Genomic DNA, 13,128 nt, shown 5'->3' on the forward strand with positions numbered 1-13,128 from the left:
AATATCATCTACCACTGAAAAAGGTACAATTAGCTAGAATATTCTGTGATTTAAGCTGTAAAAGGGGCCATCACCGTTAAGAGTCAGGTAATCACAGCGTGAATCTAGTCTAGTCTGGCACATGTAATGTTTAACTAGCCCTAAATAAATTACCCAATCAGCAGCATGTAATTACTTTGCGATGTCTACTTTGGTTAAATAATCAGACCAGATCAGGTCAGATTTTACCCATAATGGATGCTCTTCTGGGTGCTTGTAGATGTCTCTTAAAGCGTATTAAGTGGCAGAGGTTAACTCCCTTTCAAACTCTTGCAGAAATGTTAATATTTTGGTAGATTTTTTGATGCCAGGGCTATAGGGATGTTTTTATGTTGGGATGGGGTGTTTTTTTAATTTAGGGCTAGACATGACCTATACTGTATGTGCAAAGGATCCCAAAATGCCCTTGGCTTTCGATATGGATATGTTCAATTTGCATTCGCTATCTGATGGTGAAAAACCTTGCAAGTGGATCAAAATTTAGAATAGCTAAAAGGCCTGCGAGGTTCAGAAAGTCAGACTCGTCCTTTCTCCACAAAGCAATTTTTGTGTTTGAACCTTTTCTCTTTCGGGTCGTGACCTCTCTCTTCTATTTCACTATCACAGCGTATTTATCAAGTTGCCATTAAGAACTTTCTGTTCCTATTTGCCCATCATTCCTAGGCTTGGATTTACCTTACTTTCACACTCTCATTTTCAGCCATCTACTGCTTGTGGATCCTGAATAAAAGAAAGGCTCGGGTCAATCAAAGGCCATTTTTTGCATGGTGATGCTCCGGAAATGATAAAGGATATTGGAAAAAATACGACTAAAAGCGGGCTTTCATCTAAGGGTCATGGCAATTTAGCTTCTTTTTGTGACGCTGGTCAGATTTGGAATGGTTTAGCTGCAATCCCCTTTCTTTTCCTGGCAATGGTATGATGAATGCAAATTAAATATTGATTTCGTTAAACGATTTAGACGCTTACAAATTTCCAATAAACCCCCTTTTTCAGGCAAAAACCCCACAACAGCAATCAGTATTGAACGAATAAAGACATATTTTGGTAACCCTAACCCTGAATTTAGACTTTCGGGTTTGAGGGAGATCGAAAATTCCGACCACATCGGCCATATTATAGTTCAGTTGAGTCATTTACAAGTTTATTTTGACCACACGCCGGTTTATTTGTAAAAATAGCAAGAATTTTATTTATCACTTAATCAGCAGAAAAGAAATTTTATATTTGCCCTCTTAAGATTGGTGATGGTTCTCATATATACTTTCAAAGGCTCGCTATTGGTGTTTTCAAATGGTCTCTAATTTATAAAACGAAAAAAGCTTCGGCATTGACGGCGTACAATTCTCCACGAAACTTGAGGGAATCAAGGGATTCTCCACACAATCCAAAAGCCTCAGGTACAGCTGGATGTCCGCTTAGACACCTATCATGATATTTGGCGTTTGGTTCTAATTTATTGACAACAAAGGATCCTTATTGCGAGTAATTTTAAGAACAATCAAGTGGTACTCCAATGTCTTCTCATGCAGTTGAATGATCGAGCACCGAGACATTTTAAAGATGGATTACGTCGATGCAAACCGGCCATTTATCAACGCAACAAAATCAAATAGAAATATCAATTCAAATTCAGAGGTTTGCTTACTGATATCAAATTTTAACAACAAAGGAGTTTCCAAAAGACGATGCATATCATAGTCAGCGTCATGGCGAATGAAGTTTAAAATAACATCAAAGTCTCTGTTGGCATTCCTTTCTACATCTTCAAGACACGACCCATATCAAGTATTTAAGCTTGTTTTGCGTGTACTCGACTGCTCGCTTTGCGTGTACTCGACTGCTCGCTTTGCATGTACTAGACTGCTCGTTTTCAAAAGTTCTTAGCAACCCACGAGGATAATAGCTGATCATCAAATGTGGCCAGCAATTAGCAAAGGTTTGAATGTGTGGATAATACATTTCAATTTGAGTAAATTTGGCACATTAAACTTTAATGGACATCTGATGGGTGGTAACCCAACCGGCCTTGGAGACAACCTTTTTTCTCTTTTCAAACGGGAATATACGATTGATGACTCAATTGTCTTGCAAGAAAGAAACCAAGTATACCATTTCAGATGAATATGCAAATGGATTTTGCCAACAAGCTGAGGAGAAAGAGCCTCTTCTAGCTTTTGCCATCCAATCTGTAGATCTAGAAGGCCAACTGATTGAGCGGGATCTTGCAATTAGGAATGTCCAGGCATCTTTGTTCCAAGTGGGGGATATTTATAGGGATCTTGGAGCACTAGTTGGTTCTCAACAAACCTGCATCGGTAATATGTGAATTTTCATACCATAGATAACATCGAGTCAAACGTAGAAGCAGCCACTGAGTTTACAACGCTTGCCAGAAAGCACCTAAACGGAGCTTCAGCTAGACCAAGAAGGTCTGCCGCTAGCTGCTGTGGAATGGTCCCTGTTCTGATTCTTGTTATTATTGTCTTGCTGATAATTATAATCCTTTTGGCGTAAAAATATCTTTATTCAACTCAAAATCACCAGTCCAGTCTCTTTCTATTGAAGGTAAAATGTTAGCGTTGAAAGTAAATGGTCGTGTATATTGCTTGATTTAAAATCGCATTCCAGTTGCAGCGTTTGGATTGGTTTACAGCAAGAGAGGCATATGAATTCAAAAGTAATCTGCAGCTCATTTTCAAGCCCGTTGGTTTGTATCAATGTGGTCTTTCTTGAGGTAAGGCCTGATATAATAAATTCATCGGGATTTTTTGCAAGGAGCGATACTTGCAACATGTAATCCTGTAGCTTGCTATCAACTTGTACCGCTATCTTTAATTGGGTAATTTCCTCAACAACGACGTATACAGGCCTTATCGTATCAACAAGTATGACATTATTGCAGTAAAATAAAATCTTTCCGTTGGCCATCGTTTGCAAAAGATTTTTTGGCATCTATGAGATTATTAAAACTGGCCATACGAATAAAGAAAATCGGTTTGAGCCGATATTAAGCACAAGGTGTGAAGCTATGTATTCCGTCAAGAATTGTTCAATCGAAACAAATGGAATGATCAAATATATAAAAGAACGTGCATTAGAATGTGGTTTCGATTGCCATGTTTTCTGCAGCAGTATAGAATTAAAAGAGAACGAATGATCGTCCGTGTTAAGCCAAAGCTTTGTATCAAATTCAATGGAAACCAAAAAATGAGTTTCCCTATTTACATAACAAGGCGGAGAGTATATCGTCACAAAGTGTTGGGAAGCCGATACCTCGCATAAGTATAGGTCCAAAGCGGTAATCTCTTTGATAATGAATCTTCCGTCAACTATGAAATCACAAACCAATTCGGCCTTTTCATCGGTCGCTTCACAAGAGATTAACAGCGATATTCTATATCTACAAATAAAGTGGCTCATAAATGTGGAAATACTTGTAATCTGCCAAAAATAGCCTATTATCGTCCAATAATTTCGATGGCGACAACGTTAATAGCGAAATGATATCAGAAGACGAAATTTCATTTTTATCTAAAACAAGAGCCTCCCTTTCGGAAGTACAAGAACCATCTGGAGATACAATGCAAAGATAAGCGAATAGCTTAAAAAGACAAAGCTGCAGCCTTTTGATTATTGAGATTCGCAACAAGATAGCTAAGGAACTGGCGTCATCGTGGGAAATGAGAGGTGGCTCGATGGCACTTGTATTTGAGCTTCTCGCCTGCGAAAAATGGGAAGCAAATTTGTCGTTCAAATACAACGAGGCCTCCGCGTTAAACGAAGAAATAGTCAGTTTTTGACTTATCGCTTCAATTAACTCAATGTGCTCCCCTTTGGTGGTTGTCAAGCTAAGGAGGATAAACCCAATTTTGTTACCCGGAAAAGGGACTGCAATACCACTTGAAGGTAAATCCGAACAAATCGAGTTTGATTCCGTGTATAAATAGCGGATTGTTTTGAGACAAAATAGAAGCCTTTATCCGTAAAAGATAATTTTTCGTTTCCTTTGGAATTGGCGGCACAGGTTCGGAATGTTCATATGACAAAATGTCACCGGTAGTACTAAGCAAATAAATCAAAGCTAACACTACATTGGAAAGATATTTTCCACCAAAATGTCAATAGAAAGGGGATTATCGACGTTAACATTGATATAAAACCACTCGTCGCCAGATGAAAGTTTGTTCTAAAAAGTAAGATGCAAAGCTAACAATAAGCATCAGATATCTCCTGTTAATGTCAAATGGGTTGTATAGGAAAACATCGTCCGATCTTTCGATGTTGGAGGCATAAAACTCCTCATCAAAGGACTACGAATTATAAAACAGGGTTACCAAAGAATTAACTCTGATCACACATAGCTTTTCAGAAACCTCAGGGCTTACAGAAATACACGGACATGATGGCAGCTTCAAGATGGATATTATTTTTTCCTGCTCTGGCCCGCTTAGCAAGTTGCACCATCTTTTTAGAAAAAGACATAATTCTTGTCGATCGATCTTTGTGAGATCCTGTGACAAGAATATTTTGACGTACGAATTGTTTAAACATTCCCAGCCCGCTTCTGCCAATTAATAAAACCACGCCGTACTTTGATTTGACTTTAAATCGTCCAAAGGAGGATGTGACAAAAGCTTGAGGCTACAAATCGACGCCAATCTTTTGCACTCGTATGACCGAGCCAAATCAAGAAGAAAACTGGCCAATTCCTATCGAATAGAACACTGCTTTTTTACCTTATGAGATTTGGTATTGGACTCAAAATCTTGTGATTTGCAATTGCCAATCTCTGTTTGGGTCCTTTGAGGAACCGCTGAATGATTGAAATCCAAAATCGTAAGCTCTTTGGTTGGACAACAAAGCAGAAAAACAGCTCCTTCCAAGTGATTCATAAAATAGTCCTGGTAGTTCATAAACGAGGAAATAAACTCAATTTTCATTGTAAGCGCCATCCAATGTTCAATTGCTTTCAGATTTATGTACTTTTTAGCAATTTCTTGAAAAGAAGCCATGCTCGACTTTAGTAGCGATTCCTTTTCATAGTAGGCGTTAACATCCTCAAAAAACAGCTATACGTCAATGAGACAATATCCTACATGTGCATAAATATTAGCCAACAAAATACTCTCTTCAGAAATCACTTTAAGAAGAGCATCTTCTGACGTCGGATACTTTATAAGATCTATTTTTCCAATGGCCTTTTCGTAATTTTCTAATGAAGAAGAGGGCGAACCAACCAAAAAAAACAGCGAGGCAATTTTGTAATAAATTGTTGCCAATTGGATATTATCGTTTCTTTGAGCCAAAGAGGGAACAAACCCCAAATTGAAAGTAGAGAGTTCAGAAGAGGCTATGGGCTTTGTTTCAACCTTCTTTTTTAGCTGATGGAGCTCATTTATGAGCTTATAACAATAATAGAGGGTCTCCGAACCCAGCACCGATAAAATCTCAAAAGACGCGTCAAAAATAACGAACGGAATTCCTTCGTAAAGTTCGAGGTGTTGAATAAATTCCGCAGTGTGTCGAAGTTCCTCTGGGCAAAACAAGATGCACTTTTTGACCGGAATAAAGGAGATCTTCAATTCAGCAATGGGAGGGGTTACCTTTTCGACAATTTCCAAGTATTTACTTGCAATCAAATCAATAGAGGATTCATGGAGGCAGTGGAAAACCACCACAATCTTAATGTAAAATAAAATAAGATCAATACACCAAACGCATGGTTGTGGAGTCTGCAACTTGTGTTTTGGGGGAGCGCCGAAAGATCACTGATGCTTAAAAGATCAAATAAAAGAGCAGTATCTTTTTTCAGCGATGGTTCTGGGTTTAATAAAGAAGAATTTACTGTATACAAAAGCATCGGATTCCGATTCTAAATGCTGCAATGCCGAAAATGGCACAACATAGGGCGATTTAAATTTCAGTTCAAGTAGTTCGTCGCTTTCTTTATCAGGATAATAAAAAAATACTTTGAGCCTAGCTGAAGTCGACAGAGGCGAAGAAATAAACCGATGGGACAAGTCTTCAAACTCCATACACAGGAATTTCCCAAATTAGTCAAAAAGCTAACCCTAAAGAAACTTTTATTTGCCAATGCAATCCTTCTACGATGAATTCCAGGCATTGTTAATCGAGTTTTCGAATGCACTAAGATGTTCAATATGGTTGGTTTTCTCTTTAAATTTTAGTAACCAGCTATATACTCGCCCAACTACGGTGACCGAATGTGGCCATAGATTTTGTGGCGATTGCATCAAGGAGAATTTAGGGGTCAATTGCTTGTGCCCTTATTGTGGCCAACCTGCTCGCGGTAAAAACCTACGAATTTCTCCCCTTCATTCGAATCTAGTTAATTGGACTAGAGCCATGTTAACTAGCTTGGAAAAATTTGCATCTTCCAACGACATTTCTTTTCCAAGGCCTGCGCCTGAAACTCCCGTACTGAGCTACTCTCAAGCGGCTAGTATTGATGGCGTAAATGATTCTTTTGATTCAAACACAAGCTTTGAGACGGAAAAGGCTCCGTTTGACTCTGATTCAAAGTCGCCAATTAAAAGCCGCAGTTTTAAAAGGGTCAGTTTTCCAAATACCTCCAACATAAAATCCCATCGAGGCGGTTCTGTGATTTCTCCAAAAGCATCTGACAAGATAAAAGCTGCCAACTTATCAGCGGGAAGTAAATCGGAAACTTTTTCGTTGATGGATCTTATCTCTAGTGGGACTGTTCCCATTGGGTCGGTAGCATATTGCTTTGATTGCACGGCAAAGATAACGTCAAGTGGAAGTCTCATTGACGAAATTGATTTACAAGAGTACTTTGATCCCTCAGATTGGGCAACATACGTTGTTCGGTGTGTAGAAAACCGACGCTTGTCGCGTCAAGATGGCCTAAAGGCCATTAAAGTGGGCGGAAAGACATTGGAGGAGTTGTATTCTTCGGTTTTTGTACAGCAAAGCACAACTAGAAACGATCCTGTTCTCAAACAAGATACGAATGTTTTTAGCTTGGCAGAACAAAGTCCACAAAGGATTGTCAAGCTTTCCACGTCAAGCCTATCTCGTGATCAGTCAAAATTTTTGGAATTACATTCAAGAAATCACCTTCAATATTCGCTCAATTTATCACCAGATCCTGATATCTCGGGAAGTACATATCTCGTGGTTGATACGGACTCGAATCAACGATGCCGTCGGACTCTAAAATATCTATTTGCTTGCATGCTAAAGATTCCCGTGGTATCCTTTCAATGTATGATTGCCTCAATTAATCACTAGGGATCTTGACTTCAGTTAATGAAAGGCGGTGGAAAGATATAACCAATTATCGTGTCACACAAGACTTTCAAGGCCGTACGTTCAATGTAAATTGCCGTGACATGCTTTTTTCTGGTTTAACGGTCGCCTTTGGTGATAATACCTCAAAGCCAGAATGCAGTCTCATTTCTAATGAGATAACGACAAAGTTTGTAAAGTACGGGGGTGGAAAGATTTTCAGCGAAGAACCGCGAAAGTTCATCTCGCTGGGTCGTATCGATCCATCTTTTTTGTTTGATGCAATCGTTCCGGATGCGTTACTATTGGTGATTGATACCAGCCCAAAGTTTACTTTCTCAAGCATTAAAGTTCCAAAAGTCGATTTTCAAGCGTCTAAATTCAAGGGATACACGATTAGATCTTCGGCCTGGTTTCTTGACTGCATCTCTCAAAATACATTGGCACACGTTGACCCTTTCAGCTTAACGAAAAATTCATAATCATTGGGAAGTGAAAATTTTATTGGAGCCCATTTTGATCGGGGATACTTTCAAGATGATGCTGATGACAATGGCATGCCGAAACCGTACAGGTAAAACAAGACGGCTACTATTGATACAAATATTGCCACAACTAGGGGAATCACATATTTTTTGCTGGCCTCCCAGGCCTCTTGATTACTTTTCAATCTCCTCCGCCTTTCTTCTCTTGATTCTGATGGCTCGTTTTTCTGTGTAGCATTTATACGCTTTCTTGACATAAATGAATTAAATAAAACGGGGTATTGTTTACTTTTTAGTGTTTAAATGGTTGATTAAAATCAAATTTAGGAACGGGTGTGTACACGGCCGTGCTAATTTAAGTATATAAGCAATCTTTTTTCAGAGTCCGTTATCATAGCATAGACTATGAATCCTTACAATGAAAGTGATGATAAAACAGACCTGTACTGAATCCACCAAATATTGATGTATAGAGCTATCTGATTCATTAGAACAGCCAATACTGTAAATTAGATAAAACTATACATTAACAAAGTACTTAAAATGGCGTAAAGCGTCCACCCTTAATGGCGTAAAGTAGGTCGCACCCGTGTAGAGAAAATCAGCGCCGTCACATAGGACGGCGTAACACATTTCAATACAGACTTTGAGCGCTAGCACATAAGAGTATATATTTATTGCTTAAGAGGAGATATTGCGCTTTAAATGCTTCTCAATTTTGGATTTAATCCATTCCTTATCCTTGGGGCTGTACGAGCTGGACGGACCATTATAGCTAGGAGAAATGTACAAAAGATTGGCTTACACTAAAGCACACATATCCGGTAGCACATCAATGTAGTTTTTCAGATCGTCAAGATTGTAGGTGATGTTCAATACGCTTGGATTCAATTCCTTCAGTCTTCTCTCATACATTCGAATGATTTCTACAGCTAAGCTACACATCCTACCTTCTATTGCATCTGGGATGCTTTCAAAATCAGAATATGACCTCGATGACTTGTCTTTGGACTTTTGGAATAAAATTATGGTATGCTGATTCTATAAATTATGGGTAGCAATAGAGCATGTGTACCATTGAATTAAAAAAGCCGAATTTAACCCTAAAATTTATTTTCACCAATTATCGGGCGCCAATGGACGAATTAGATGCTTGTGGCCTTTCCAGTACAAACCTTGCCGGAACGATTCTCCATGGAATCTGACCGTCGATTTCGTCATTCTCAAATTGCAATTGATATTCAAAAATTTTCTTCTTTTTGGACGGCACGGCGACCACAGTACCATTATAAAGACAGGTTGTATTTGGGAACAAGCCAATTACTTGATCTCCAATCTGGAACATTTTCTTTTTCATTGCAGAATCATCGTCGTGGCATATCATCAGCAGTTGGAATGGTTTTGCCGGGTATTTTAACCGCTTCGAAAGATCGCCAGAATGGTCGTCATCCTCCGATACGTCTTCAATAATATATCTAAGGCTATATGCAAGGGACATACGTATTTGATGCTGGATCGTAGGACAATACGTTTGCAAGCATCCACTCTTTATCTGCAACTTCTGGCCTAGAAAATGCAACCTGTGCAAAGAAAGACGGAAAAAAGTTACCAATGACCTAATCTGAATAGCTGATGTCGGTGCGGACTCATTAATTGCCACCGTCTGTTTGGCAATTGGTACGCCAAGCGGCGGAATACTTGACGGCTCGTTAAGATGGAGCGTGTTTGGAGGAGATTTCGATATCGCACTAATGCAGTTTTGAATCAGCCTACAATTAAAAACATCAGCTACATTAGCTCTTTTTCGGCCAAAGCGATGCAGTTGGAAATGGCCTCCGGAGACGGCGAATTACCTCCTAAAAATAAAACAACACAGACATATTACTCATAGAATAAACGTAATCTGCATGTGAGCTTGTAAGTTCGTTATTGTGGAGGGCAAAGATATTCTTGAGGCTAGAATAAATTTGCTCTGCATCTTTGGACATATCTAAAAAAATTCCGTATCGGGGAATCGAACCCCGGCCGTCACGGTGAGAGCGTGAAATCCTAGCCACTAGACCAATACGGATTACGTGATCAGCTACATAGATTAAACTATAATAATTATTAAAAATTGAAAATGGGCACATGCAGCAATTCAAAAAGGTAGCCCCCAAGTGCTAAATTGTGAAGAAACGAGCGAGGTCAAGCCTTAGTACAACTTCACCTTCACTTTTGAGTTTATGTTTTACAGTAACCCAAATCACAAATCCTTTAACATATGTTAAACTACAGATCCTGTATCCCATGCATAAATTACATAGTGTGACAATTGTTATGGTACTTGATATATATATCAGCCTGATCGCTCTATTATGATGTGAATACGTTAAATATTATCGCCATTTCCAGTTCCATTCGACCCCCATCCGCTACGTATTTAACTAGTTTGAATTGTTGTTAAAAATCTAGGCCCGGTATCTGTCAGTTTAAGCTAAACTTTACTTCACTGTCACCTGCAGGCCATAAAAAATGTTGCAACGAGTGCCTCAAAATTTAAATTCTAATGTGCACAATTAGTAAATCTTTATTTTGATGATGTCTACTCAATATAATGATCCTCCTATGGTAAGATTGCCCAGTTCTTTTTCTAGTATGATAACTTTCAGTCCCCATATGGATATCATGATCCTAGCAAGGCACCGGCATCAAACCAAGCCAGCCCTCCGAATATAACTCCACCTAATTCAAATATAGCTTCCTTTCCGGCTCAAAACTATCACCAAGCTGCTTATCAACAGCCTACGTCTGTTGCCTATTTTACGCCAAACCAACAGCAAACTTACAAACAGCAGTCTTATCAACAGCAGCCTTACCAACCGAATTCATATCAACCGCAGCCTTCTCAACAAAATGACTCACATTTACATTCAGCTCCACATGTTACTCCATCGGGATCTGAGATGAATTACCCACAACAGCAAACACAAAAGCTTGACCAGAGGCAGATTCCAAATCCTGTATCTGTTCGTTCGCAAGACCAGGAATTATTCTATTCAACTGGATATTTTACCTCTAGCACCCAACCAATCCCACTTTCCTCCACAGACTGTGTCTATATTGACGATTGCGGTATATTGTGATTTTTATTTCAAGGAATTTCAACCCCATCTTTTATCAGACCAACAATTAAAGATATACCTACATCTGAGGATATATTAAAAAGCTCTTCGCTCTCTATTGGCCTTGTGATTCAACCCTTTTCCCTATTGAGCAAAAACGAAGTATTTGCCACCTTTAATTCAATTATTAGGCTGCGGTTCCATTGATAGAGTCTGGTCCCAAAGGCCCCATAAGATGTGATGGCTGCAGGGCTTATATGAACCCATTCATGAAATTTATTGACCATGGTCGCAAATTCAAATGCAATCTTTGCCAGTTTGATAGCATTGTTCCGGATGAGTATTTCTGTAATCTTGATGCAACGGGGAAGCGCTGTGATATTTCCTCCAGGCCTGAGCTTCATTTAGGCACCATAGATATGACCGTCACTCAAGTGACTGATGTTTTTGATTTTTTAGGACTATTGCAATCGAACGCTATCAAGACCCAAGATACTATTTCTCATTGATGTCAGTCTTTCATCAATTCAATGTGGTCTCGCTCAGACTGCTATAAATTCTATTTCCTATTACATCCAATGCATTTTGAGTATGGATGGCTCATTTACCAGGAGTCCAATTGGAATCATGGCTTATGACAAGGACATCCATTTTTATATTTGCAAGGTATTTTTGGCGCACTTGCATATAGGATACTGAATCTGGTGCAAAATCTATCGAGCTGATCTCTCTATCTGATTTGGAAGACCCATTTTTGCCTGTTAATTCAGAATCTATTTTCTCTTTTGATTCAAATGACGACTTGAAACTGTATCCGACCAAACGCTTAATCCTATAGACTTTTAGATATGATGTCGGGGCTCATCAATAATCATTCTCAGCAGCCTTTCCAATATAGTGCCTTTGGAACGGCCCTTTTTGTCGCCAACATGGCCATGGTATTATTATTGCTGCTCTTTCTGTAGGAATCAACTGGAGGAAGGATATTTGCCTTTCAAAACAATCAACCTAATCATGGCCCTGGCCAAATCGGGGTTCGCGCAGACCAAACCCACTCCATGTCGCCAACAGACAAAGAAAAGGCGTTATTTATGCCTCAAAATAATTTTTACCAAACGCTTGCAGATAAAATGTCATCATCTGGAATATCTGTTGACCTGATAATCTGCCCAACCCTGCCTTTTATTGATTTGGTGACGATCGGTAAGAATTTCAATTGATCAGATCTCAGGATCCATTTCTTCTATTACGGGAGGAAAAATTTACTCCTTCTTCAACTTTTCTCCAGAACGGGATTCCTACAATATCACGAGAATGTTGCAGTGGTCCCTCTATGCTCCTTGGATGTTTGATGTAGTTACAAGGGTCAGAGTTGGAAACGGTACATCGCTTTGTTTTTTAACGATCACAGGGCTTACCCTCTCTGACTTTTATGGAAATTTTAACATGAAAAATGCAACGGATATTGAGATTTCTAGAGCCGATCACAATTCCTCCCTTTTGGTGACTTTAAAATATGAGGGCAAGCTCAAAGAAAATGAAACAATTTATATTCAAGTTGCAACGCTATACACAACCCAATGTGGAGATCGACGGATTCGCTTGATCAACTACTGCCTTAGTACGACCTCAAAGGTTCCCCAGATATTTAAAAATGCTGATCTGGATGCTTATATTGCATTGTTTATGAGGATTGGTACGATGGCCCATTTTATGGCATCTTAGGGTTAAGACAAGTTTCGCTTTCTGGCTTTTCGCAACTTCGACACAACTTCCTTGAACATTTGGCCTCAATACTTGCGGCATATAGAAAATTGTGTTCTAGCCAAGCTGCCATGGGCCAGGTGCGGCCCGAATTTTTAATCTATCTTTAGCTGATCCTTCCTGAGGGATTAAAGCTGCTGCCAATCTATGCTTTGAGTATTCTAAAGAGCAAAGTCTTTAGAGATAGTTCGGATGTTCTAGTTGACCAGCGGGCTTTTCACATCAGAGGGTGTAATAGAATGAGCTGCGTTGAGCTGATTTCTTTTCTGTATCCAAATATGTATCACCTTAATATTTCTGAAAATAACGTACCCGTTGTTTCCTAAAACTTGGCTAGGTTTCGATTGTGCCGCAACCATTGTCCTATATGAATTTGGATCTTTGCTCCGTATACCTGCTTGGTATGGCACTTTATTCTTACTGTTAGACAATGGATTCGAAATCATTTGCTGGATACAGAA

At 39.2% G+C, this 13,128-nt stretch overlaps 7 protein-coding genes across 7 annotated transcripts; 5 read left to right on the plus strand and 2 right to left on the minus strand.

The window, feature by feature from the left end:
* Nucleotides 1-2,113: 2,113 nt before the first annotated feature.
* On the plus strand, nucleotides 2,114-2,556 carry DI09_127p10 (Pep12 syntaxin-like protein; the record flags this gene model as incomplete). Its single annotated transcript, XM_013383877.1, has 2 exons — nucleotides 2,114-2,357; nucleotides 2,384-2,556. 2 exons carry the CDS (start codon nucleotides 2,114-2,116, stop codon nucleotides 2,554-2,556), a joined length of 417 nt encoding a protein of 138 aa, XP_013239331.1.
* A 2,057-nt stretch (nucleotides 2,557-4,613) lies between these two features.
* On the minus strand, nucleotides 4,614-6,166 carry DI09_127p20 (uncharacterized protein; the record flags this gene model as incomplete). Its single annotated transcript, XM_013383878.1, has 6 exons — nucleotides 4,614-4,751; nucleotides 4,779-5,111; nucleotides 5,139-5,723; nucleotides 5,753-5,862; nucleotides 5,888-5,982; nucleotides 6,012-6,166. 6 exons carry the CDS (start codon nucleotides 6,164-6,166, stop codon nucleotides 4,614-4,616), a joined length of 1,416 nt encoding a protein of 471 aa, XP_013239332.1.
* DI09_127p30 (Rad18-like protein) lies at nucleotides 6,136-7,796 on the plus strand (the record flags this gene model as incomplete). Its single annotated transcript, XM_013383879.1, has 2 exons — nucleotides 6,136-7,291; nucleotides 7,333-7,796. The coding sequence occupies 2 exons, from the start codon at nucleotides 6,136-6,138 to the stop codon at nucleotides 7,794-7,796; spliced, it is 1,620 nt and encodes a 539-aa protein (XP_013239333.1).
* A 922-nt stretch (nucleotides 7,797-8,718) lies between these two features.
* Nucleotides 8,719-9,269, plus strand: DI09_127p40 (uncharacterized protein; the record flags this gene model as incomplete). The annotated part of the gene is made up of 2 exons (XM_013383880.1): nucleotides 8,719-8,829; nucleotides 8,949-9,269. The coding sequence occupies 2 exons, from the start codon at nucleotides 8,719-8,721 to the stop codon at nucleotides 9,267-9,269; spliced, it is 432 nt and encodes a 143-aa protein (XP_013239334.1).
* Nucleotides 9,270-9,280: 11 nt separating this feature from the next.
* DI09_127p50 (uncharacterized protein) lies at nucleotides 9,281-9,688 on the minus strand (the record flags this gene model as incomplete). Its single annotated transcript, XM_013383881.1, has 4 exons — nucleotides 9,281-9,379; nucleotides 9,409-9,568; nucleotides 9,592-9,655; nucleotides 9,685-9,688. The coding sequence occupies 4 exons, from the start codon at nucleotides 9,686-9,688 to the stop codon at nucleotides 9,281-9,283; spliced, it is 327 nt and encodes a 108-aa protein (XP_013239335.1).
* Nucleotides 9,689-10,379: 691 nt separating this feature from the next.
* Nucleotides 10,380-11,741, plus strand: DI09_127p60 (uncharacterized protein; the record flags this gene model as incomplete). Its single annotated transcript, XM_013383882.1, has 6 exons — nucleotides 10,380-10,409; nucleotides 10,451-10,913; nucleotides 10,938-11,065; nucleotides 11,095-11,337; nucleotides 11,363-11,569; nucleotides 11,595-11,741. 6 exons carry the CDS (start codon nucleotides 10,380-10,382, stop codon nucleotides 11,739-11,741), a joined length of 1,218 nt encoding a protein of 405 aa, XP_013239336.1.
* Nucleotides 11,742-11,751: 10 nt separating this feature from the next.
* Nucleotides 11,752-12,993, plus strand: DI09_127p70 (uncharacterized protein; the record flags this gene model as incomplete). The annotated part of the gene is made up of 5 exons (XM_013383883.1): nucleotides 11,752-11,841; nucleotides 11,869-12,106; nucleotides 12,135-12,599; nucleotides 12,629-12,747; nucleotides 12,778-12,993. The coding sequence occupies 5 exons, from the start codon at nucleotides 11,752-11,754 to the stop codon at nucleotides 12,991-12,993; spliced, it is 1,128 nt and encodes a 375-aa protein (XP_013239337.1).
* Nucleotides 12,994-13,128: the final 135 nt, after the last annotated feature.

Source organism: Mitosporidium daphniae (genome assembly GCF_000760515.2).
Source record: "Mitosporidium daphniae strain UGP3 chromosome Unknown contig-127, whole genome shotgun sequence".
Lineage (NCBI taxonomy): Eukaryota > Fungi > Microsporidia > Mitosporidium > Mitosporidium daphniae.